The sequence below is a fragment of the Colias eurytheme genome, chromosome 29, assembly GCF_061535395.1.
Source record: "Colias eurytheme isolate Ceu_HAF_F1 chromosome 29, ilColEury1 Martin Lab GWU primary, whole genome shotgun sequence".
Lineage (NCBI taxonomy): Eukaryota > Metazoa > Arthropoda > Insecta > Lepidoptera > Pieridae > Colias > Colias eurytheme.
In genome coordinates this window covers 1,403,781-1,430,054 of record NC_143008.1, presented here as the reverse complement: position 1 = coordinate 1,430,054, position 26,274 = coordinate 1,403,781, and the positions used below count along the sequence as shown (strand labels likewise).

Below are 26,274 nucleotides of genomic sequence, written 5' to 3'. Positions count from 1 at the left end.
TTTTTATCTCAAGTTGAAGTTCGTTGTCCGTAGCAAAAACGGAACTAACACGAAACAATTTTAGGGCGATGATTTTTGATGATTTTAAAAGTTCGCTATCTCCGAAAGCTTGCACTGCTCGCCTTCAAAATACTTTTGGGAGGGAAGCACCTCATTTGAGCACTGTAAGGCATTGATATGCTGAATTTCATCGAGGCCGTGTTTCTCACCATGATGAAATTCCTGAAGGTCGACCCTCAACTGCGATCACGGAGGAAAATATGGCTACCGTCAGACGACTAATTTAAGAAAATTGCCATATCACTTATTAGGAGATTCGAGGACATTTGGGGATTGGTATGAGACAAATCCAGAAAATTTTACATGAACATTTCAAAGTTAGGAAGCTTGGTTGACGGTGGATTGCTCCCAAACTCACTCCAGAACAAAAACGACATCGAGTAGATTGGTGTTCAGAAATGCTATTAAAGTACAATTACGGACATTCTAATGCCGTGTATAATATCGTGACAGGATATGAAATATGAATATATGGTTATATTCCAGAAAGTAAACACCAATATTCTTTGTGGGCGTTTGAAAGTGACAGCAAACCAACCAAATTGAGGCAGGCAAGAAGGGTTGGCAAACAAATGATTGCATTATTTTTCTCTAAGACGAATCCTGTCTGCACTATCCCACTTGAGTAACAAAAGACTGTTAATGTCGAGTGGTACACCACTATTTGTTTGCCCAATGTCTTAGAAAAAATAAGAGAAAAGCGACCTAGAAATCGCATCTTGTTGCACCATGACAGTGCTTCGGCGCACACCGCGAACAAAACAAAGTCATTTTTGGCTTCTGAAAACATTGAGCACGTGACTCATGCCGCACGCAGTACTAACCTAACACCTTGCGATTTCTTCCTTTTCCCAAAAATCTATGATTCAATGAGTGGTTCGACATTTACGAGGCCAGAAGAGGCCGTGGTTGCTTTCAAACAGCACGCAGAAAACATACCCTCGGACCAATGGTCCTCATGTTTCCAGAAATGTTTTGAACGGATGAAAAAGTGTTTTAAATGTAACGGAGAATACTTTAAAATGAATATTAGACAAATAAATTGTTTTATTTATTAGTTACGCAAAACTTTCAGTGTGGCCCACGTACTTGGAGCACGTTAATAGGTGAGTGTGATCGTATAGAATAGTAGATAATATATGCATTGTAAATTAATAGTTAGATGTGCAGTTCTTTCGTTGAGTTTTAAGGGGTAACCCGTTTTGCAGTTCCAAATACTAATAACGTTACTACGTGTAGTTTAAACCTTTCTAAAAAGTAACTTTTCTAGCTACATATCCCTAGTACATAATTAATAGTTAATCACATAGTTAGTACGGTCAGCCAAGAAAGTGGTGTACCAGTTTTGATTTAGTTTCCCGGTCATCGAAAATTACAACAAGGTTCGTTATAAAAAGATATTACTGAAAGAGACAACATTATCATGACGTAAACCTATGTATTTAGTATTCATACGTCATATGTCACATATAAGTACATGACATTTTAACCTTTAGTATAAATGAAAAGGACATTAGTTTCTACAAAGCAATTGAAATGTTTCCAAACAAAAGTAATAAAAACTATTTAAATAGACAACCGAATTCCATTTGAAAAAGAAAACTGACAATTGACATTTTGTCAAATATATGCAAAAAATCGATATATTTTCCGTGTTATTTTTCAATCAACTGCATATAAAATCATCTCAATGCCTGCCAACTTGACCATTGCCGAAAGAGCACAAATAATTGCCCAATTTAATGAGGGAAGCAGTATCAGTGCGATATCCCGGAATTTGAATATATCGAGGCATTCTGTCCGCTTTTGGATTCGTCGTGAAGGAGATGAGGGAAGTTTATTGGATCACAGAAGAAGTGGTCGCCGGCCTGCACTCTCCAATAACGATAGAGAATTAATGAGACGGGAATATGAAATCAATGGTTTTAAGCCCACAAAACATTTTGCGGAGATGTTCGATGTGAGTGCCCAAACAATAAGGAATCATCTACATTACAAACACCCCTTCCCCTCTTGGATCGATTCAGAACAGTCGTGTATTTTGTTGCTTATTATTTGTTTAATTAAAACGCATAAACTTAAAAATTACACCGCTAATAATAGGACAACAGCAAGTGAAAGAGATTAAAACGTGCAGCTACGTTCGTAAACCGAGCTCTTTGCGGGCTATAGTCTCCTGGTACACAAGATAAGATCGCAACTGTGAGTACAACTTAATCACGCTATCCTTTTCACTCCTGCTGCGCTCTTGCTACGCAGTACGCACCTTGCACTGAGTCATCATCGGACTTCATTCACCGAAGGCGCATGAGTAAAGTCCGCCATTCTATTGTCAAGAAGTTATCCACGCGTATTTTTATCTACCCTCAACTTAAAAAATGCATCGATCACCACCGACAAGTTATAGAACATTATCTGACTCACAACTATGCACTACGGCAGGCGATGATGAAAATAATATTACTTTAAGGAGCGAAAAAAGGCGTAGATTGTCGGGCGACAAGTCCGATGAAATGATAAATTTTAAAACTGATATGCGAGATATGCTTACGAAATTATTCTCCGATTTGTCCGAAAGGCAGAATAGTCGTTTAGAGTCCATTGAAAAGCGTATTTCACTTATGGACACTAAAATTACTAATGTCCAGCACACAAACAAGGACATAGAAAATTCATTGAATTTTACAAGCGAACAAATAAATGAACTCACATCTAAAATTGAATCTATAAAGTCTGAATTTAATAGTGTCAACTTCAAAATAGGTATAATAGAGGAAAATATCGACTTACTGCAGAGAATTTCACGTAAGACAAGCATAGAAATACGAAAACTCCCCAAACAGCTAAATGAAAAGAAAAAGGACCTGTTCTCGATTGCATCTAATTTATTGTGTCATCTTGGATTAGAAGACGAACAGAAGAATGTACGTGATGCTTTTCGTCTGCCGAGCAAGAGAGACTCAGCTGACTCAACCTTGATCGTCGAATTTACAAATACATTATCCAGAAATACGGTAATAGACGCCATCAAGAAATTTAATAAAAATAACCCATCGCAAAAGTTAAATAGCAGTAATTTAGGTATTAACGGTCAATCGAAACCATTGTTCACCTCCGAATATCTCACCCCAAAGGATAGACGATTGTTTTTCCTAGCAAGGGAATTTGCGAAGTCAGAGCAATATCATTTCTGTTGGATGAGTAACGATAGAGTTTTTCTCCGGAAGAAGGAAGGAGCATCTCATATTTTGGTAAAAAACGAAGACCAATTGAACCAATTAAAAATTAAGAAGTGACTAGATGTTAAGCAAAAATTAGTTATAATTTTTTTCTATTTTTCTTATAAAAAACATATAAAAATAATTGTAATTTACTCAACAATTTACATAACAGTTTACAAGATTTACAAACTTTACACGCTCAAATTAATGTACAACCTTTTACTTTATGATTTAAAAACCACTCAAAACAACATCACACATATTCCACATACACAAATATTGATTAATATTGCACGTTTTGTTTTACAAAATTTTCAACGATCGCTTACTTTGCTAAAATTTTCTAACAAAATAATATTGTTTTACGGAATGTTACAATTAATAATCTATCCAATAATATTTTTAAAACTCATTCATTTTATTTTGCGGTTCCTCAACTTAGTTAAAAATATTAAATCACAACTCTTATATATTGTAAGGCGGTTGAATTTTATAATTAAAATTATTTATATATTTCTCTTAACAGCACAATTGTTTAAACTTTACAACAAAATTCAATACTTTAAGTGATAATTTAGAATCTGATATAACTGAAAGCCTTAATATCACGTGTCAAAATGCAAATACATACTCTGAATGTCCCTATCTAATTGAATATCATGCTACTCAAGGAATATCGGTACTATGCGCTAATATCAGGAGTATTAACTGCAACTTTGACTATCTTGTATCAAGTCTGTCAACTATGAACATGACAATTGATATCATTGTCCTAACCGAAACCTGGACAGATGCAAACAGTTCTCCCCCCCTGCTTCAATCATATAATATGTTTCATACAAAAAAATCATTCAATCAGAATGACGGCATTGTTGCATATGTAAAGGAAAACCTAGGATGTACTTATACTGAACCTCTTTTCCAGGATGGAAACTGTCTGATTTTATATATTAATAACTCATATAGTATTATTTGTTGTTATAGACCTCCTAGCTTCGTTAATCCATCTAACTTTCTTAATTCGCTCGTATGTATACTGGAGCAAACAAAAACAAAAAATATTATTCTTACGGGTGACATAAATCTTGATATTATCCAGAAGAGTATCACGCCACACGTTAACGAATATTTAAATATAATAGCTGCACACGGACTAATAGTAGGCATTAATCGTCCTACACGGCTGCTAGCCTGTTTGGATCATTTTATGATAAAGTCCACAAAAACATGCCGTACCGTCATTCTTCCTGAAATATCCGACCATAAACCTATATTGCTTTACGTTCAAGATCTCGAATCATATAATAATAATGTCATTCCTTCTTCAAAAATAAACATACGCCTGCTTAAGGAAGCCCTTAACCAAAAGACCTGGTTGCATTCTAACTTTTTTGAACTAACTGATCCTGATGTTGCTGCATCCATATTAATAAGTTGCTTACAAAAAGCAATTAATACTAGTTCTACAGTTAAGAATATCCCTAAACGAAAGCAGATACTAAAACCATGGATAACCTCGGGAATTCTTAGATCAATTCGGAAAAGGGACGTACTACACAAAAAATCTAACAAGACACCGAACGATATAGTACTCAGAAACCGCTATACAAAGTACAGAAATACATGCAATAACATTATTAAATCACAGAAAGAACTCTATTTCCAAAATAAATTTAAACTTCACGCAAAAAATATCAAAGGTACATGGGAAACTATTAAAGAATTATGTAATCTAAAACGATGTAACAATTCAGCTATTGACCTGTTGAATTTAAAAAATACGCACACTGAATCATTAGACTCCGTTAATGAATATTTCACGAATGTGGGATCAAATTTGGCTAACAATATCTTAACTACAATCAATAAAACTGTCGCGGATCTCTCTACTAAAGCTACACATTTTAATGGACCGATTAATTCCATGGCTTTAATCCCCACTGACGCTAAAGAAATTGCTAATATAATTGTCTCAATGAAGAAAAGTGCTTCGGCAGGCCTGGACGGTATAAGCTCATCTGTGTTATATAACCATGTTGATATTCTTTCTGAACCTATTAGCTACCTTTGTAATTTAAGCATAAGCACAGGCCAATTCCCCAAAATTTTAAAGAAAGCAGTTGTTGTTCCGATATATAAATCAGGAGAAAAGACCCTACCATGTAATTACCGGCCAATTTCCCTTTTATCTAGTATCTCTAAGATACTAGAAAAAGTGGTTTCAACTCGATTGATAAAATTTCTAGATGCTAATAACATTATTTCTAAAAATCAGTTTGGATTTCGTAGTAAACTCTCGACCCAAGACGCTATCCTCAAACTCACTCACTGTATCACTCATCACCTGGACCGAGGCAATAAATGTTTAGGTATTTTCCTTGACCTTCATAAGGCATTTGATACAGTGAGCATACCTATTCTTTTGTGTAAACTCCAGAACATAGGAGTGCGTGGCAATGTCTTAAAGTGGTTTCAGGATTATCTAAGTGATAGAGTCCAATGTGTCAAAGTAGAGGGATCGATGAGTAATCATTCTACATGTTCCTATGGTACTCCGCAAGGTAGTACTATAGCTCCTATCCTGTTTTTGATTTATATCAATCCCTTATGTGAGTTAAAAATAAATAACGCAGAAATTGTTACTTTCGCGGATGATACTGTCTTCTTGTTCTATGATAAAGATTGGCTCAAGCTCAGACAGATTGTAGAGAGAGGGCTCGCTTCCGTGACAACATGGCTTGAGGATAATTTACTATCTTTAAATACTAAAAAAACGACTTACATCTGCTTTTCTAAGAGTAAAACTCTCTCTCCTTCACCTGATTTTGAAATAAAAATTCATACCTTCCCATGCAATAGGATTCCCAGACTGCAGACAACTTGCAATTGCGAGAAACTACTTCGAGTCGAGCACACCAAATACTTAGGTATACAGGTAGACAGTCACTTAAAATGGGATGTTCAGGCCTCTTATTTAGTAACGCGGTTACGAAGGATGATCTATATATTTAAAAATCTAAGAGCAGTAGTAAATAAAAATACCGTTTTACTAACATACAAGGCACTAATAGAAAGCCTCTTAAACTATTGCATATGTGCATGGGGAGGCATGGCTAAGTCCCACCTCATTCATGTCGAACGAGTTCAGAGGGCAATTATCAAAGTAGCGCTAAAATTACCATTCAGATATCCCACTACAAATCTATTTAAGGAATCAAACTTATTAAGCGTACGGAAAATATATTTAAAGGAAATCCTACGACGATACCATACACAGACAGTACCAGCCTTACAGCTTGTTAATAGAAGAAGAGACCGATTCCCTATGCCGCGTACTAATAGTAGGTTTGCTAAAAGATTTTTTCATTTTGCTGCCCCTAAGTTTTACAATATTATAAGTAGGACCCAAAAAGTTAGGACTTTAAATAACAGTTTATTTAAAAAAGCGGTCATTAAATGGCTTGAAAATTATGATTATGATGAAATAGAGCAGCTCATAAATAATGGATAGATGTCAATAATATAACATACACAACCACACAACACTCACATGCACAAGCACACACATTCACAAACACACACACACACACACATATATACACACACTCACACTAACAAAATCACGCACTATAGGTACTTGTAAAAAGCTTGTAAACGCACAACTGTATATTTTATTATATGTTTTTTTTTTACTTTCTCTGTTTTTTAAATGTAATCTTTTTGTTGTACTGAACATGTTCTCTGGGAAGGAACTGTCTTCCTTAACACAGGATTTTCCTAGCTAGGAAGACAGAGCCACACTGTAATTGTACTGTATTAATTTTTGTACTCAATAAAGATATTTTTATTTTTTATTTTTTTTTTATTTTTATTACATGGGGTTGCACCACAGGCATTACGCCAAGAAAATATATTTGACGGATGCTCACAGACTTGCTCGTCTGAACTTCGCCAGAGAGCACTTAGAGTTTGATTGGTCTAATACAGTGTTTTGTGATGAAAAAACGTTTAAATCCAGTCAGCATGGACGTCTTCACCTTTGGCGATATAATTCAACACGGTATAAAGATGATCATGTAATCCCAAATAGAGAATCAGGTCGAATTTCTGTAAATATTTGGGGCTGGATGAGTGCGGATGGTGTAGGAGAATTGTGTTCTCTACCTCCTCGAGCGACGGCTGTAAATTATATCGACGTGCTTCAGAATGCAATGCTACCGACAGTCCGTAATGTTTAACCGGAGAACGAAGTGCCACAATTTGATTTTGTTCAAGGAAATTGTTCAATTCATAATGCGAGGATCGTAAGAGCCTGGTTTCGTTCACACACTGACGTAAGGGTAATTCAGTGGCCCTCAAGATCGCCGGACCTCAACCCGATAGAAAATCTTTGGGGCCTTATGGTCCAACGATGGTCGCATCAAAATGAAAGAACCAAACAAGCTCTTATTAGTCACTGTAATTATATTTGGGAGGAAATGCGGGGAACCGATATTTGCTCACGGCTTGTTGGTTCAATGAGGTCTCGTCTTTTAGAGGTTATAGAGGCCAACGGCGGTTACACCCGTTTCTAATTTTTAAAAATTTTCAATATCTTCTAAATATTACTATATATGCTATGTTTTTGTTTGTTATAAGTATTTTATTGATTGTAGAAATTTAATAAAAGGATAAATCTATTTTTAGCTTGTTTTTTATTGATATTGTAATTACAAGTTTACAGAAATTGTAGGTTTGTGGATTCGCCTTGTGCCTTTACAATTTTATGTAACTTGTTGATTACAATTCTGAATTTGTTGATACAATTTTGTCATCAAAATCTACAGCCCCCCGCCGTTGATTTTACGACGTCATTGGTTCCATCAAGTTCAAACTAAGAACAGCTGTCACGTTACAAACAGTAATAGTCGTTATCAATAATCAGATAAAGACAGCAATAGAAGTTGTCAGATCGATCTGCAAGCGAAACTAATCTTTATCACCTATGAATCTGCAAGCGATATTCAAACTTAGGGTGGTACACCACTTTCTTGGCCGACTGTACATAATTAGTTAAAAGTAATAATAGAAAAAATCTAAAAAAAATGTAAGTTTTTTCCAATTTGTGTCAGATCGCATATCACGCGTGGTGCGATCGCAGAAAAGTTAGCGGCCGTAGTCCGCGCGCTCTGGTCAGGGAAATATAAATTCATCGCGACTCAAGAACCTCGGTAACACTTGTTACATAAACTCGATAATACAGTGCATGAACAACACGGCTGCACTAGTTACGTACTTCTGCAATTGACAGTACCTAGTGCACACTAAAAGTTTTGCGTTTCTGGCCACCCATAAATGTTTGAATTTCGAGTGTTATATTTTTTTAACATATGAAGTCTCATAAGTTAAGGAAAAAAAAATTGGGGGAAAGCGCTTGTCAATTTTTTTTTATCTCAAGTTGAAGTTCGTTGTCCGTAGCAAAAACGGAACTAACACGAAACAATTTTAGGGCGATGATTTTTGATGATTTTAAAAGTTCGCTATCTCCGAAAGCTTGCACTGCTCGCCTTCAAAATACTTTTGGGAGGGAAGCACCTCATTTGAGCACTGTAAGGCATTGATATGCTGAATTTCATCGAGGCCGTGTTTCTCACCATGATGAAATTCCTGAAGGTCGACCCTCAACTGCGATCACGGAGGAAAATATGGCTACCGTCAGACGACTAATTTAAGAAAATTGCCATATCACTTATTAGGAGATTCGAGGACATTTGGGGATTGGTATGAGACAAATCCAGAAAATTTTACATGAACATTTCAAAGTTAGGAAGCTTGGTTGACGGTGGATTGCTCCCAAACTCACTCCAGAACAAAAACGACATCGAGTAGATTGGTGTTCAGAAATGCTATTAAAGTACAATTACGGACATTCTAATGCCGTGTATAATATCGTGACAGGATATGAAATATGAATATATGGTTATATTCCAGAAAGTAAACACCAATATTCTTTGTGGGCGTTTGAAAGTGACAGCAAACCAACCAAATTGAGGCAGGCAAGAAGGGTTGGCAAACAAATGATTGCATTATTTTTCTCTAAGACGAATCCTGTCTGCACTATCCCACTTGAGTAACAAAAGACTGTTAATGTCGAGTGGTACACCACTATTTGTTTGCCCAATGTCTTAGAAAAAATAAGAGAAAAGCGACCTAGAAATCGCATCTTGTTGCACCATGACAGTGCTTCGGCGCACACCGCGAACAAAACAAAGTCATTTTTGGCTTCTGAAAACATAGAGCACGTGACTCATGCCGCACGCAGTACTAACCTAACACCTTGCGATTTCTTCCTTTTCCCAAAAATCTATGATTCAATGAGTGGTTCGACATTTACGAGGCCAGAAGAGGCCGTGGTTGCTTTCAAACAGCACGCAGAAAACATACCCTCGGACCAATGGTCCTCATGTTTCCAGAAATGTTTTGAACGGATGAAAAAGTGTTTTAAATGTAACGGAGAATACTTTAAAATGAATATTAGACAAATAAATTGTTTTATTTATTAGTTACGCAAAACTTTCAGTGTGGCCCACGTACTTGGAGCACGTTAATAGGTGAGTGTGATCGTATAGAATAGTAGATAATATATGCATTGTAATATATATACATTTACAAACATTGTACTATATGATCTAGGGCCGCACACGAGCTCCATCCCTATGCAAGAGGTATATAGCCAGAATTTCGAGTTCGGTGGATACGTGGACCTGTGTGCCTAGTGCGAGTGTAACATAAACAAGCGAGTAACTTCACCATCGCGATTATCGAATAAACTCCAATCGGGGTGACTATCGAGTACGAGCGAGTGCCAGTGACATTCGATGACTGCTAATCGTGCACGTTTTTTTTTCTTATGTTGGCTATACGTTTACTAACCAACCATTTTAAGAAATACGTTTTTATATGGTGGACTTAAGGAAGCAAGTGTCTATCTATCGTGGTGGTTTTTTGTGACGTTCTTTGTTGGTTTGTTTTGCTCTCGCGCTAGCTTACGAATTATAAAATATAGTGTTTGATGCTCTTGGCGTTCGTGTTTTGAATTAAAGTATTCTTTTAAGTTAAAAATAAAGACAAGTTCGTCTCAATTTGATTTGATGGTGACGTTTATTGGGGTCCCTTGACAAAGAAGCTTATATCTTATACACTGGAGATTTCGGTAAGAACATTTGACGTGTAACAAGAAAATATTGCCCAGTTGTTGTGTTTTATCACTTTCACACCTAACTTGGTATTGCCACTGTTAATACGAAGTTTTCCCATGTATGCTGTAATATTCTGTGCAAAAGGTTAGTTTTTGTACATGAGTTTGTTGATAAATTGCCAACAACGTCATTCAGAAGCATTGTTGGATGAGACAATTATAGGTCTACCAGAATCTGATGGCAAATTTATATTTAAGAAATAAAAGATTTTCATGTGGCAACTTTATTTGACAACTATCAAATTGGTTGTCAAATTATTTGTTTACTTCGCAGTTGATGAATAATTTTTAGAATTTTGTATAAAAAATCTTCGAAAATGTCGAAAAAGCCGCTGCGATCACAAGCAAGAGGTGTTGTTTACAATGTGTATAGAAAATATTCGATGAAGAAGGGTCAAACACATCACAATTTTCAATTTTGTAGATTTTATTGGTAAATTGGACTTACCCGTTTTGATACTTTAAATTAAAAATATTATGAGTAGGTAACTATAATATTGTTTGTTGATTACAATATAATTTTGTGAAAATTAATTACAGGAGTTTCCAATACGGTTATTCGTCAAGTCCAAGCTGTCCAAGTCAATTTTATAATGTGTGTATCTGTTAATACTTTCGAAAATAAACATAGTTTTATTTTATTTTATAAAAAATTATAAACAATCTAGTTTCGATCTGCATTATCATTACATCCATATTTTCACATGGCTTAATGATAATGGTATATTCAAATATAGGTATGTGTAAATAATAATACTATGTATTACACAGTATTACAATATTATTTCCTACAGTAAGGAATCGCCTTTGATGTCGCGCGATGCCGCCGCCAGCGTAGGTACTAACGCTGCCACACGAAAATACGCTAGGGTTGCAACAAATGGGAAATAAAACAAATTTAATTTAATATTATGATGAAATCATTTATTCATATGTACATTCAAAATAATTGCGATTATTAAATCTGATGTAATTATTTGTTCATAAATATATAATTACAGATATTGCACTGCTAAATATTATTTACGTGGACACTTTATTTTTGGATGTTCTTAATTGTATATTATACCATTTAACTAAGTAATGCATTCGCATTGGGATGTACAATCTGATTAGAAAATAATGAGGACAACATATACATAGCTTTGATTTTAATTCAACAGATACAATTAATACAATCTTTCTGAAATATTGTTTCCTTCTGGGATTTCAATGTAGATTTACATCCGTAAACGGAACAGTTTTTGCGCGTCATAATAGAATATGTAAGTACCTATGTATAATAAAATTATTACACAAAAAATACGACTGCGTCATCCTTTCGCGATAGTTAATGCAAACTCAGCGTGATTGCATTAAGCGGCCCGCGTCGCCCGACCCCCCGTCAGTTCCCCTCCGTTTCTCTGCACAAGTACATTCGTCGCCATACTGTAGGATGGTAATACTGTGATGTATTACCTTTATAAAAGAAATATGAATAATAAACATGTAAGTAACTATGTACTTACCTACATAATATTAAGTGGATATCTCATTATTAAGTACAGTATTGTCCACTTATGTAATGTGACTAATTCAGTATAATTATATCGAGGACAAAATAAAAAATAAGTAGTATCAAGATCGTTCAGTCCATTTTCCCTAGGGTTGCACACTCAAAATTTTGATTTCCCTAATTGCCATCAGATTCTGGTTTACCTATATTATTTATGCTAAATAAAATAAGTATCTGAACCAATTATTAAAAAGCGATACTCCCTGATTATGGGTAGTTACCATAATAAAATTGTAGCAACTCTCACTTTGACAATATGGCTTATGTGTCAAAAAAATTGCGTCGCTTCGAATATTTAAGTTAATATTGTTGCGTATTTAATAAATATTTTCCGAATATAAATAATGTATTGCATTGTGAAAAATTGCAGAAGTTTTTGGACACCAAATTCTGGCATAAAATTTCACAGGCAAGTGTATATTTACGCTATTTACAATATTCCTCAATACTCATGCATTTACCTGTTTAGAATCATTTTCATGGCAAAAATCGTCAATTTTATCATCATTTTAGTAATCAATCATGTTAAATTTGTTATTTTCCTAATACTTTATCATTTTTCAACAAGTTTTCAATAAACAAATTTAACAAGTAAGGTAACCATGATGACGAGTTTTTATGGATAGCGAAGAGAATATATTGTAATAACAATATTATGATAAAATTTAGAACACCATTTTCAAGATTGTTACTACATAGTAATGAAACAACACACGACATCGGTATTGCACTCACATGTAGTTATAAGATTGTTCGTTTTTACATTGAAATTTATACTTTTTTAACTTACCTCATATTTTTTTAAAGTGAAACTTTTATTACATCGTTCAAACTTTTTGGTCTGTGTAGCGCATGTCGCGTGTATCGCGGCTGCCGAGTAGGTATACCTACTCGGCAGCCGACCGTCATGCGACATGCGCTACACAAAGCAGTGTTCGGAACCGTTCGAACAGTTTCACTTTTACCGTGGTTTCATAAAACCACACAACATTTTTTGTTTTACGTATTTCAGCTTTCCAAAAAGTAAAATAAAAAGAAATATATGTGCCCATCAAGGGTAAAATTACAGAGGATTACGACTCAGAAAAAAATACCTTTTGAAAAATAAACTTTGTAAAGTTAGATGAAATTTGTGCAAGGCTATAAACAGTTTTTCTTTTATGATTTTGGCTTGAAATTGACCCGTCGAAGCAACTCGTTTAAAAAGAAGATCTGAGTAGCTTACAATTTGGTAAACATCTGATGCAAAACACAACTTTCCTCCATTTACAAAGGATGTTAATGCTATATATACCTATAAAGTATGACCAGTAATATTATAATATAAATACTGTTAAAAATATATGTCGTTATTATTTATAGACCATGATTTTTAGTTTTTTCTATTTCGAAATCCAACCAGTGTGGTCACCCACAGAAAGAGACAAAAAACAACACTGACGTCATTCAAGGTTATATTTTCTTGTGACAAGTTAATGGTCATAGTGCAATCTCCAGTGTATAAGATATAAGCTTCTTGTCCTTGACGATCAAAATTGCTTGTCAAGCAATTTTGACCGTCTAGAACGAAGCTTGATGTGCTTGACAAGCAAACTCGATGCTTGATGAAGCTTGATGAAAAATTATATTTTTGCAATGCTTGTCAAGCATGCTTGATCGTTTAGAACATGCTTGTCAAGCAACACATTCAGTGTACTACGGAACGTTATGGAGAGACCACGCGACACGAACAGCGCCGGCGCCAGCGGTGATGATGGCGGCAGCGGCGCAATTAGTGACCGTGATTTTACTTAGTTGTTGATATCATTATACAAAGATGCGACGATATTGTGGGACATTAAGGCTCGGGACTATAAAGACAAAAATAAAAAGAATATGGCTCTCATGAATATGGTGGATATTTTAAAAAGATATAAGAGTAATTTCAGCATTGAGGAATTGAAGAAAAAAATTAATTTGTTGCGAACAAATTTTAATCGAGAACACACAAAATATAAAAATTCTATTAAGTCTGGAATGGGAGCAAGTGATGTTTATAGCCCAAAATTGTTTTATTACAACGACTTAATGTTCATAGCAGACGGAACGGAAATCTCGCCAACAATCAGTTCGGAAGGATCACAAGTAAGTTCCCCTACTTATCATGTTACACTATTATGTACTACGCAGTATTCAAGCATCTATTTTACCATGGAACTGCTCCTGTTGTATTAAAATATAATATGGAACAGTAAGTGCAATTTATCTGAAGTATTTTTATATATTATATAAGATCCATTGAATTAACCACAAATGTAACTTGTTTTATTTTAGACACGGTGACTTAAGCAAACCATCCTCCAATGCAAGAGGTAGGATTTCCACTCTGACCCTTTGGGAGGAATTGATTCAGCTTTTAAATAGCGATGGCAGTAGAGATACTAAAAGTTGTGACAAATGGAAGAAGGTATGTCAAGTGTTTTTAAGCTTTCCTATTGTTTAAAACATCGTTACTGCTTGTTGTAGGTGTTGCTTATATTGAAATGTTTTATTATCTGCATGATTAAAGGTTTGGAGTGATTTCAAAAATAACACCAAAAAGAAGGCTGCTCGTTTGCATAGAGCAGCAAGTGGAACTGGTGGTGGCCCTGCTGTATTTGCCAAATTGTCAGATATAGAACAGAGAGTTCTAAATCTGATTGGGGTACAAGTAGCTATGGGTTTGCAAGTGGAAAAGGCTGGATTATCACAGGTAAAAGGAAAGAAAGATCTTTATTTGACCCCACAAAATTGAAATAACACATTAGCACACAATACAATTCAAACACAGTAAAATTAAAATATATTATATAAATAAATTAAAATATATAAAACTAAGAAGTTGAGCCAAAATGGTAGCCACTCAGCATAAATTGCAACGCAGCTGTTGCAATACTGATTCTCAGTAGCCCCTCTTTGAAGCGATTGGAGCGGCAGTACGTTCAAAATATAATATTTATATATATGTATGTAAACTAATTAGAGCAAAAAGAGAAAATACATACTTAAGATAATTTAACATGACATATAAATAGATAATTGTTTAAAATTAAATCATTGTAATAAATACATAATATAGTGATAGACAGATAGATAATAAACCTACATAATATAAAATATTTGTAAAACCTAATAAAAGTTAAACCCGTCACACAACTAAGGTTGGAATTTAAACTCATGTAATAGATATTTTTTTATATTTTTGTTTGAAAGAGTTTAATATTACACCCAACAAAATAATTGCTACCATGTTTTTCATAAATATACTGTTTTTTTTTTTTATAAATTGTATCCTTTTTCAGGTGATTGACATGCAGCCTAATCTGAGTGTGGGAAATGACCCTAGGCTAGTAACTCAACAACCAAGTCAATCCGTTGAATGTAAGTCAAGAATGTAATATGATTGCCTATAGGTATACTACATTGTTAGCTCTATACACCTGAAATATTCATGATGATTAACTATTAGGTTTCTGTTACAGTATCTCAACATGAGCTACTAGAAAAATGCCGTTTACTGCTTCTGTTGCAAGTTATTTGAATCAAAACATAAAAATAAATTCTGCGAGGGAATTAGTGATTGGCAACATCTAGCTTTGTATTGCAGCAGACATGAGAAAAGTTCTGCTCATTTCAATAACTATAAAAAATGGACAGATTTGTGTCATGCTCTTAAAAATAAGAACACTATTGATAGTATTCAACAAAAACTTTTAGAGGTTGAAAAGCACGATGGTACGATGTAATCAAAAGAATAATATATGTGGTCCAATTTCTAAGTACACAAAATATGGCTTTTCGTGGCCAAAGCCAAAAATTATATGATCGTAACAATGGTAATTTTTTAAAATGTATTGAAATGTTAGGAAAATTTGATCTTTCAATGACTGAACACATACGATGCGTAACGAATGATACGGATTTCAAAAATATGCCGACTTATCTTGGAGATAAAATTCAAAATGAAATAATTTTTTAACCAAGTCAATCCGTTGAATGTGAGTCAAGAATGTAATATGATTACCTATAGGTATACTACATTGTTAGCTCTATACACCTGAAATATTCATGATGATTAACTATTAGGTTTCTGTTACAGTATCTCAACATGAGCTAGCGTCACCTCAAAGTGCTTCACCAGTGCCACCACAAGTGTCGAGGGCTATATCTTCTCCGCCAAATATATTTACAGAGGAAGAAATTCAACGTAAGACATAGCTTAATTTGAGATGATACTACATTTCATGTGGTACAAAGTTACAGTTTTCATTTATATTCCAGCATCTCAACCATGGTATGAACCTCAACCTGGACCATCAATAGAACCTCTGAAAAGAGCTGAAACACAGTTTGAAGGTAAGATAGAACCTATTTATCTATCAATGTATGTCATAATTATGTATGAACAATTTTGTTATATATGAAATCTTTTTTTACAGAAACTGGCTTGCATACTCCCACTAGGCATACCTTCCATGTTCATGTAGTTCGGCCAGGACCAACAACACCTCGTCGTGCCAGACTGACACGCCCTCGAGGATCACCTCGAAGGCGTGACAGGCTGACACATACAGACCAGGCTGCAGAAAACTTTCTCCAAGCAGAGGGTTTTGGAGAAAGTTTAGAATCGAACAGCATAGAGACTATATGAGCATGCGAAGGGAGCAAAATAGAATTAGGGAATTAGAAAATCAGACACAAAGGCAGTGGCAAGTTATAATAGATAAGTTAGTTAGTTTTGTAAGGATAATTAGAAATGTTGTTGTTGTGAAAATTTATAAAGCTAGAACTAAAATTACTGTGTTACTACTAGCAAATTATTAGAAATAGAATTATTCTTAAATCATTATAGTATTAAAGTTTTTTGTGTAACGGAACATTGGCTTAAACAATGTCAGTTGTTAATAAATATTGATAATTATGAGTTAAAAAGTATATACTTTAGGAAACATGCTATTCATGGAGGTTCTCTTATTTTAGTACACAAAAATGTAAAAAGCAAAGAACGAACTGACATTGTTAGTCTTTCTGTAGAACGCACCATTGAACTGTCCTGTGTTGAACTTGAGCGTTACATTATTGTTTGCGTTTATAGGCCTCCTTCCAGTGACTATAATATGTTTGAGACAGTCATGGAAGAAATATTAAAGCGTTTGAGCAGAAGTGAAAAGAAGGTTATAGTATGTGGAGATTTTAATATTGATTTACTTTCACACACACAAACGGCAACACGAATAGTTAATTTATTTCAATCATTTAATTTACACAAACTTTTTGATGAACCCACACGAATTACACCTAGTTCTGCAACTTGTATTGATAATGTTTACTGTGATTGCAACTGTTTAGAAAAAAGTATTCTCAATACACTCACTTCGGATCACTGTGGCCAGAAAGTAGTTTTTGAATGGGATTACATACCTACATTTAAAAGAATTAATGTTAGGCCTATAACTAAAAAAGGCATTCATAAATTTAGAGATAATATTAATAATAAATTGCCTGGCCTGAATGATCAATCCTTCCATAATAATCCTTGTGAAATGTTTACAAATCTTTTTAATTTAATTCATAATGAGTTTGAAAAAATCTTTAAAGTTAAATCATTAAGTATTACCAAGGATTTACCATTTAGCCAATGGGCAACACCTAGTATACACAGATGCAGGAACGTTTTATATGAGTTATATGGCATGAAGCAATATAACAAAGACTTGTCATTTCTTAGTTATGTTAGAAATTATTCAAAAACTTTTAAAAAAGTTTGTTTCACTGCCAAGTGCTTGTATGTCAGAGATAAAATACGCAACTCTGATAACAAAATTAAAACGGTTTGGGCAATTATTAATGGTGAAATGGGTAAAAACCAATCAAATAGTACCATAAAACTTGTGAATGCTGGTAGGGTCATTGACAAAAGTGCTGATGTTGCGCTTGCTTTTGAAGATTTTTTTAGTAGTGTCCCTGCTAGTATTACCGAAAAATTAAACTCGTCATCAGCGCTTGCTGAGTCCTACTTGAGGGACCATGTTGCTGAGTGTAATGTATTATTTGAATTGCGACATGTGACTGCAAAGGAAATTGTTAAAACTTTTAAAACATTAAACTTAAAAAAAACATGTGATCTCTGGGGAATGTCTGTAGTAAATAATATTATAGAAAACATTGCCAACCATTTAGCGTTTATATTTAATCAATGTTGTGACTGTGGTATATTCCCTGATTTATTAAAGTTTAGTAAAGTTATTCCTTTATTTAAAAGTGGTGACCAAGAAGACTGTAATAACTATAGGCCAATTTCTATTTTACCAACTTTGAGCAAAGTCTTCGAGAAATTAATTTTAAACCAATTATGTAGTCATTTTGTATCAAATGGTTTACTGCACGCCAAACAGTTTGGTTTCACAAAGGGGCGCTCTACCACTGATGCGGGAATAGCTCTTTTGTCACATATATATAAAGCATGGGAAAATTCAAAGAATGCTTTAGGGATATTCTGCGACCTTTCTAAGGCTTTTGACTGTGTAGAACATTCCACTCTATTACGGAAACTAAATTTTTATGGTATTAAAGGTTTAGCTCAGGACCTCATAGCTTCATATCTTCAGAACAGGGTACAAACCGTTGTCGTTAATGGAGAGAAATCTCGCGGTGCACCGATTAACATAGGTGTTCCGCATGGATCTATCTTAGGACCGTTTTTGTTCTTAGTGTATATTAATGACCTACCTTATTATTTGCAGGATATGTGTGAAATAGTACTGTTTGCAGATGATACCTCATTAATATTTAATGTGGATAGACATGACACAAATGTTGACGAAGTAAACTCTGCTCTTTTACGCATATCCAATTGGTTCAATGCTAATAATTTATTATTAAATGCAAAAAAAACAAATTGTGTAGAATTTATCCTTCCAAATGTAAAAAAGGTGAAAAGGGATATTATTTTAAACGAGGAGGTATTATACCCTGTGGATTCCACTGTTTTTCTTGGTTTGACACTAGATGAGAAGCTACAATGGGTGGCCCATGTTGCCACCACCGCTGCTAAGCTTAGTTCAGCTGCATATGCAGTTCGAAGAATAAGGCATCTCACCGATGAAGACACGGCTAGATTGGTTTATTTTAGCTACTTTCATAGCATTATGTCCTATGGAATTCTGCTATGGGGCAGGGCTGCAGATATAGAAACTATATTTGTATTACAGAAAAGAGCCATACGCTCTATATATAATTTACGTGCTAGGGACTCACTAAGAGATCTCTTTAAGAACACTGGTATCCTCACTGTACCATCACAGTATATATTTAATAACATTTTACAGTGAAATTAGTCTCGAGAAATTTTTGCATATGTAGTGGTGTGTATATTACTCAGATCTTAGAGCGCGTTTCCATTATATCGTTCTAGCCTATACAAAAATGTTTCGATATCCTAACATTACTATATAATTTTATACTTATCCCTAGCAACACTCTGATTTTTGTTTTAAAGAAAATGGTTTTGACTTTATAAAAAAAATAATATATCATTCAATTTTACGTCCTTGAGCAAACGACAAGGCGAATACCGTGAAACAATAAAATATCGTGTCCATAATAATTTGTTTTGTAATTAATATTTGACCATAATAATTACGAAACAAAACAAATAAATAAATCGTCACTTGATAGTGGAAAGTGGAAACACGCACAAAACCAGAATAAACCAGTTTACGCTGTCCGCAGGTGCCTCGTGCAGTCCGGCGTCAGTCGCTTGGTACCGTTAGAACATAAAGCACACATTTCATTCGAAAATTATAACTATTACGTAGTTTAATTGTTAAATTTTGTATTTGTTGATTGTTGTAATTGTTTGTTATTGTTTGTTATTGTTGTTATTGTTTGTTATTGTTGTTATAATATTTTTTGAAGTGTTTAATTTGTGTGTAAGTGTTGTAACTTTATATTGTTAATTCAAAATGGCTCCAGTGTTAAAACATGGTCGTGGCAAGCCTTTGACTTCTCAAACTAAAGAAGTTTTGTACTGCTTGTACAAATATTTCGAAAATGAGTGTCATAACAACCCGAGCAGTATTATGACCCCCACTCAATTAGTTGCTAAATCAACAGGAATTTCAATAGCATCCGTCAGAAAGGTAGTATCAGAAAGCAAATGTTGTCCTTCAGATCAGGAAGTAACTTTTAAATCTCCTAAAAAGAAACCGAATCGTAAACCTACAATAGTAATCGATAACTTTGATCAGCAAGATATCAGAAGAACAATTCATGACTTCCACATCACAAATAGAGAAGTTCCCACTTTGAAAACTTTGCACGCAAAATTGAAAGAAGATATCGATTATAAAGGTTGTGTCAGCACGTTACGAAAACACGTCATGTCATTAGGTTTTAATTGGAAGCAAACAGAAGATAACCGGAAACCTCTTATGGAAAAACACGAAATTAGATACTTGCGAATTAATTATTTGATAAAAATTGCTGAATATCGTGAACAACGCCGACCAATAGTTTACACCGACGAAACTTATATAAGTACATCACATACCCTCTCGAAATCTTGGTCAGATGGAAGCACTTCAGGTTTGAAGCAACACATAACGAAAGGTAACCGCTTAATCATTGTTCATGCCGGTGGTATGGATGGCTTTATACCAAATGCATTGCTTATGTTTAAAGCCAGCCAAAAAAGTGGAGATTACCACGACAATATGAACTATGACAACTATTCAAGGTGGATTAAAACTCAATTAATACCCAACTTACAACCAAATAGTGTTGTTGTTGTTGACAACGCACCATATCATAACTCAATACAAAATCCTGCACCGAATAGTAATTCTAGAAAACAGCAAATGATTGACTGGCTGACATTTCGAAACATCGAGCATTCATCCACGTTGCTTAAGCCTCAATTATATGAACTGATTCTGACAAAGACGAAATATTACGACAGCACGGTCATACTGTGCTGCGTTTACCACCATACCACCCGGAGTTTAATCCTATAGAAAACATATGGGGGATGGTGAAAACATATGTCGCAAAAAAGAATGTCGTAATGAATATGAAGGTTATTATGTCATTAGCTTAAGAAAAAATGAACGCCATAACTGTAGAGGAATGGAGAAAAGTTTGTCTACATGCTATTGAGGAGGAAAGCAAATATCAGGGTAGAGACGCAGCATTAGACACAATATCAGAACGAATTATAATTAATTTAAATAATTCATCTGATGAAAGCGAGGATGGGGATGATTGTGATGTGCCTGGGGTTGATGAATTATTAGAATAAAACATTTATGGTCGGAGAACACCTAATTCATACACGTCTTCACTGAAGTTAAAATCGGCACTGCTTGTAATGTTTGGAACTAATAAAATATTAATAATACTAATATTATATACTTGAATAAAAACTAAAAATAAAATGTTGTTTTTTTTTATTTGCTGACCATACACTTCTACAAACGCAAAAATTTCTCCAAGCTAATTTACCTGTATATGTACACAAAAACGCAGACTTACACACAAGAGTAGGAGATAGACACTGTTATGGCACAAGGAACAGAAATAAAATTGAAATGCCATTTTATCGTCTAGCTAAAGTTAAAAATTCATTTATGGGCCAAGGTATACTTTTTTACAACAGAATTCCTCATAGTATCAAAGAGTTTAGTAGTGCTAAATTTAAAAATTATGTAAAAAACGTATTAGTTCAGAGAGCCTATTACAGCATTAAGGAATATATGGAAGATAAAAACCCATGGAGGGTTATCGCGTAAAAACCACAGGACAGTTCTCTGGCATATTATGATAATATACAGTTACATATCTTGTAAAATTAAATTGTAATACTGATATGATTTAAAAGAGCAACTATGGAGTTTCTTGCCGGTTCTTCTCCATAGATACTGCTTTCCGAATCGGTGGTAAATGTAAAAAATATGTATTGACGTTTCAAAAGTGCTTCTCCAAGAAGTCTAATTGAATAAATAAATGTTTGAGTTTTGAGTTTGAGTTTACTTGATTAATGTTTGATTGAAGTTTAAAGTCTAAAATTTAAAGTGCAGCAATGATGTAATTAAACAAGTGCAGTTTTTTGACCCGCAAGTCGTCAAGTCACGTCAAATTGATTCATTGGTCACTTTGGCAGTAAAGTTTCCAAATTTGATCTCAGTTGATGAACTGCAACAATTAGACACAGAGAAAGAGAACGATAAGAAAGATCACAAAGTTTTAGTTGCCGTTCTTTATTTACAGGCTGTGTTTCAATGTCCCAAAGAAGACATCTCGGTGTTCTATTACAAATCTAAATTGAATGTACTAAATTTGAATGTTGAAATTATGATCTCAAGTCCATGTGGAATGTTATGTTTGGGATGAGTCACAAGCTCCTAGAGGGGTGAATGAGATTGCCACTTGCATTTTTAAATACCTGCAGAATATTTCGGAAACTAACGAGCCTATTGAATTATAGATATCGCCTCTGATAATTGTGCAGGACATCAAAAAAATAAGTTCATGGTGGCTATGTACAGCAACACTGTTAAAAAATTGCCTAATATAAAATCAATAACCCACAAATTTCTCATAAAGGGTCATACACAAAATGAAGGTGACTCGGCCCATTCCAGAGTTTAAAAGACAGATAAAAGGACAACTGATACCCGGACCTATATATACCCCTGAAGGCTTTATAGGTGCCATAAAAACTGCTAAAAAAAACCGAACCAATGCACGTCAACCAATGTGTTTTAACGACATTTTGGACTGGAAAGCTGCTACTACTCAAATGAACTTTATAATACAGAAAGACGAAGACAAAAATAATATTAAGTTGACAAAGATAAATGTTTTCAAGGTTCAGAAAGAGGATCCTGAAGCCTTGTACTATAAAATATCTTACACTCAGGAATTTAAAAGAGCTGTAGTGACAATAAGAAGAGGCAGTCTAGACTTTCGTCTAAAACAGACTTTCGACAGAAAACCTGGATTAGCTAAAAATAAGATTTTTTTAAATTTATAACTTTTTCATTTTTTTTCCTTTGTACTACGTTAAGTTTTTGAAGTAAAACTTCCTTATCGGGGTTGGAAAAAAATTTAGTGTAAAATTTTAACGTTACGCGTGACATATCTCCGTTACGCGCCATCTTTTTTCTTATCCTTAACCACGCGTGAAAAAAGAGATATTGTTCGTACTGTCCATCTAAACTCCGCAGGATGTCGAAATTATCATGCGTGAAGTGCAAAAAACCCGTGTGTGGAGAACATAACAACGTTGTGTGCCATGAGTGTATTTAAAAAAGAACAGCCTTTACGCCGACTTCCAAGGCAGGATCGAAGTTGATGCAAATCTTATTATCGATTCATTTATGTAAAAGTTAAACGAAAATCGAGCTAACATTAGCCTAGAAAAGAAGACTATTAGGAAGATAAAATCCATCTAGCTCCTGGAAAGGCTATCGGTGCTGATGATTTTTCAGGTGAGAGTTCATCTGGCCAACAGCCACGTAAAACTTTAAGAATGGAGAACGAAATTAAGTTTAAACGCACAAAGCGTAAACGTTCCACTTCTTCAACAAGTTGCAGCGACGTAGAGATGAGTATTGCATCTTCTACTGAGGATCACGTGATGCCCTGGGATTATGAAGACGATGAAGTTTCTTATCCAAATATAAAAAGTCCTGCCGTTTCCTTTAAAAAGTTAGATACACAAAGCAACACGGCAAACGATCTTGTTTCATCTCTGATTATATCACAAAATTGTCTTGACCTACAGAATGGTGTAGAAGAAGCCAGATGTTTTATTAAAATTGAAGTACTCTGTAATCTAAATTCTACTAAACATCATGACTCTCCTGAAACTCATTCCAAAGAATTATCGAAGGCTACAACTGCTATAACACCCACAAATGTCGTTATGTCTCTTCGTCAAGACATATTAAATTTGGGTCAGACAGTTGCCACAGACAATTGGTATACAAGTATAGATTTGGCAAATCAACTACTGAACCAAGACACCCACCTAGTTGGAATCCTAAGACAAAATAGAAAGGGTTTGCCGGTAGCAGTAGTGGACGCCAAACTGGAAAAAGGTGAATCCATAGCTATGGAGAATCAGCGTGGTATTTGTATGCTCAAGTGGAAGGATAAGCGCGATGTGTTGATGCTTTCGACTAAACACTCAAACGGTAAAAAAACAGTTTTAAAAAAAGGTAAAACTGTTACAAAACCTAAAATGATATTAGCATACAACGAAGCAAAAGGCTCCGTTGATATGAGTGATCAAATGTCCTCATACTCATCACCACTGAGAAAAACAGTAAAATGGTATAAAAAGCTGGGTGTCGAGCTTATCTTGGACACGGCTTTAGTAAATGCTTGGATTATGTAAAGAAAATAAAAAAATCTAAAGAAAGTATTGTGAAGTTCAGGCGTCAGATAGTAGAGTACCTTATTGATTCAGGACTCTATAAAGAGCAAAATTCACTGCAGGAGAAACCTAAAAGGATGAAGCATGAATTATTGAAGAAAGAGGGAAAGTAAATTGAGCTTTTGTGTAACTTGCTATAAAGAAAAATGTAAAAAAATTAGGTTCAAAAGAAGCTCGAAACAAAACAAAAAAATTAATAAAATAAAAATGTAATGTTTGTTTTCAGACCCTGTATTTTAATATTGGATTCGATTGTTGGAGCATCAAAATCAAGGGTTGTGGCTATTTTAAAACAAAAAAAGTTGCAACATACTGCAAAAACTGTCCTGGTGAAGTACATTACTGTTTACCCTGCTTCAATAAGTCTCATCGTTATCTGTAGTTGTTATGATTGATAGTTATTAAGAACATTTATAATGGTCCAGTTTGTTTTTTTTGCCATCCCTTTACATTTTCATACATATTTTCAACAAATATATGAGTAGCCAGAAACCATACCAAAGGATTGTTCTACAGTGCCGCTCCGGTCACCTGTTATAATAAATATTTGGTAAACGTGGCCTCACAAAGTAGTTTCAAATTCAGGTCTGCCTTGAGGTCACCGATGCCTTAATCCAGTCGAGGTGAGGTCACCGATGACCTACGCAGCAGAGAATGTGTTAAAGCACAAAATGACTAAGACACAGATTAAGGCTGCTGTGAAAAAAAGGTTTTAAATAGTGACAGTTCCAGTGAAGACGACGACCGAATTAGCATCTATTCTGAAGAAGAACCAATGTTTGAAGAGGAAGCTGAAGTTTTAATAATTAATACGAATCGATTTGTCCCACTGAATAGTTTGACAAAAAAAAGGAGACTTTGTATTAATATTATTTGAAGTTAAGCGCAAACATATTTATTATATTGCAAGAGTCATAGGGGAAAAAGGTGAAGAAACAGAGGTCAGTTTTCTTCGCAAATCTGTTAAGAACCCAAACAAATTTCACCTGCCCGTTATTCCCGATCTTGCTACAGTTCCATTGCATGACATAAAAATGATTTTGCCAAAACTGAACTTCATATCAAAAGCCTGGCAAGAGGTAACAGCGGCCACTATTCAACATTCTTTTTGACATGCTGGATTATGTAGTAGCCAAGAAACGAACCAATTTGACGGTGAAGACAATCTACCACTGAGTGAATGGATAAGCCAGTTCAACATACCAAACAATTTTAACGAAGATCTACAATCGTACAAAAATATAAATAGTGTAGCCACAACTGGTACACTTACAGATGAACAAATTGTTGATTTAGTGTCAAAAATTCAGGAAACACCCGATAATCAAGATGAAGACGATCAAGTGGACAAAGCCGAATGACCACCAACAATTCAACAAGCCCTAGATGCCGCTAAGTTGGTAGAAAAAATTTTGTTGTTTAGTCAAGACAATTCCACCACATATCTAGATATGAATAGAATACGTAAAATAATACAAAACAAGTACTGGCATAGCAAAGAACGACAGATGAAATTATCAGGCTATATGTGTAAACAATAATTTATATGTATAAGCATTTATTATCTAAGACATAAATACAATTAAAAATTCTTATATTAAAAATTCTTGTTAATTTGTTTTTTTTTTTTTTTCAATAACTCTCTATAACGACAAAAAATGCTCAGTCCCTTGAGTTTCGTTATAAAGAGTTTACACTGTACTTAGAAAAGTGGTACAACTTTGATGATCCGGAATATCAAGCA

The 26,274-nt window shown here is 34.5% G+C and overlaps 1 protein-coding gene and 1 pseudogene across 1 annotated transcript; both read left to right on the top strand.

The window, feature by feature from the left end:
• Positions 1-1,750: 1,750 nt before the first annotated feature.
• Positions 1,751-16,747, top strand: LOC149896042 (uncharacterized). Its single transcript, XM_090118363.1, has 8 exons — positions 1,751-2,020; positions 2,904-3,074; positions 14,376-14,519; positions 14,622-14,804; positions 15,394-15,472; positions 16,191-16,298; positions 16,373-16,447; positions 16,531-16,747. The coding sequence occupies exons 1-8, from the start codon at positions 1,751-1,753 to the stop codon at positions 16,740-16,742; spliced, it is 1,242 nt and encodes a 413-aa protein (XP_089974489.1). The 3' UTR covers positions 16,743-16,747.
• A 22-nt stretch (positions 16,748-16,769) lies between these two features.
• LOC149896041 (uncharacterized) lies at positions 16,770-21,913 on the top strand (annotated as a pseudogene).
• Positions 21,914-26,274: the final 4,361 nt, after the last annotated feature.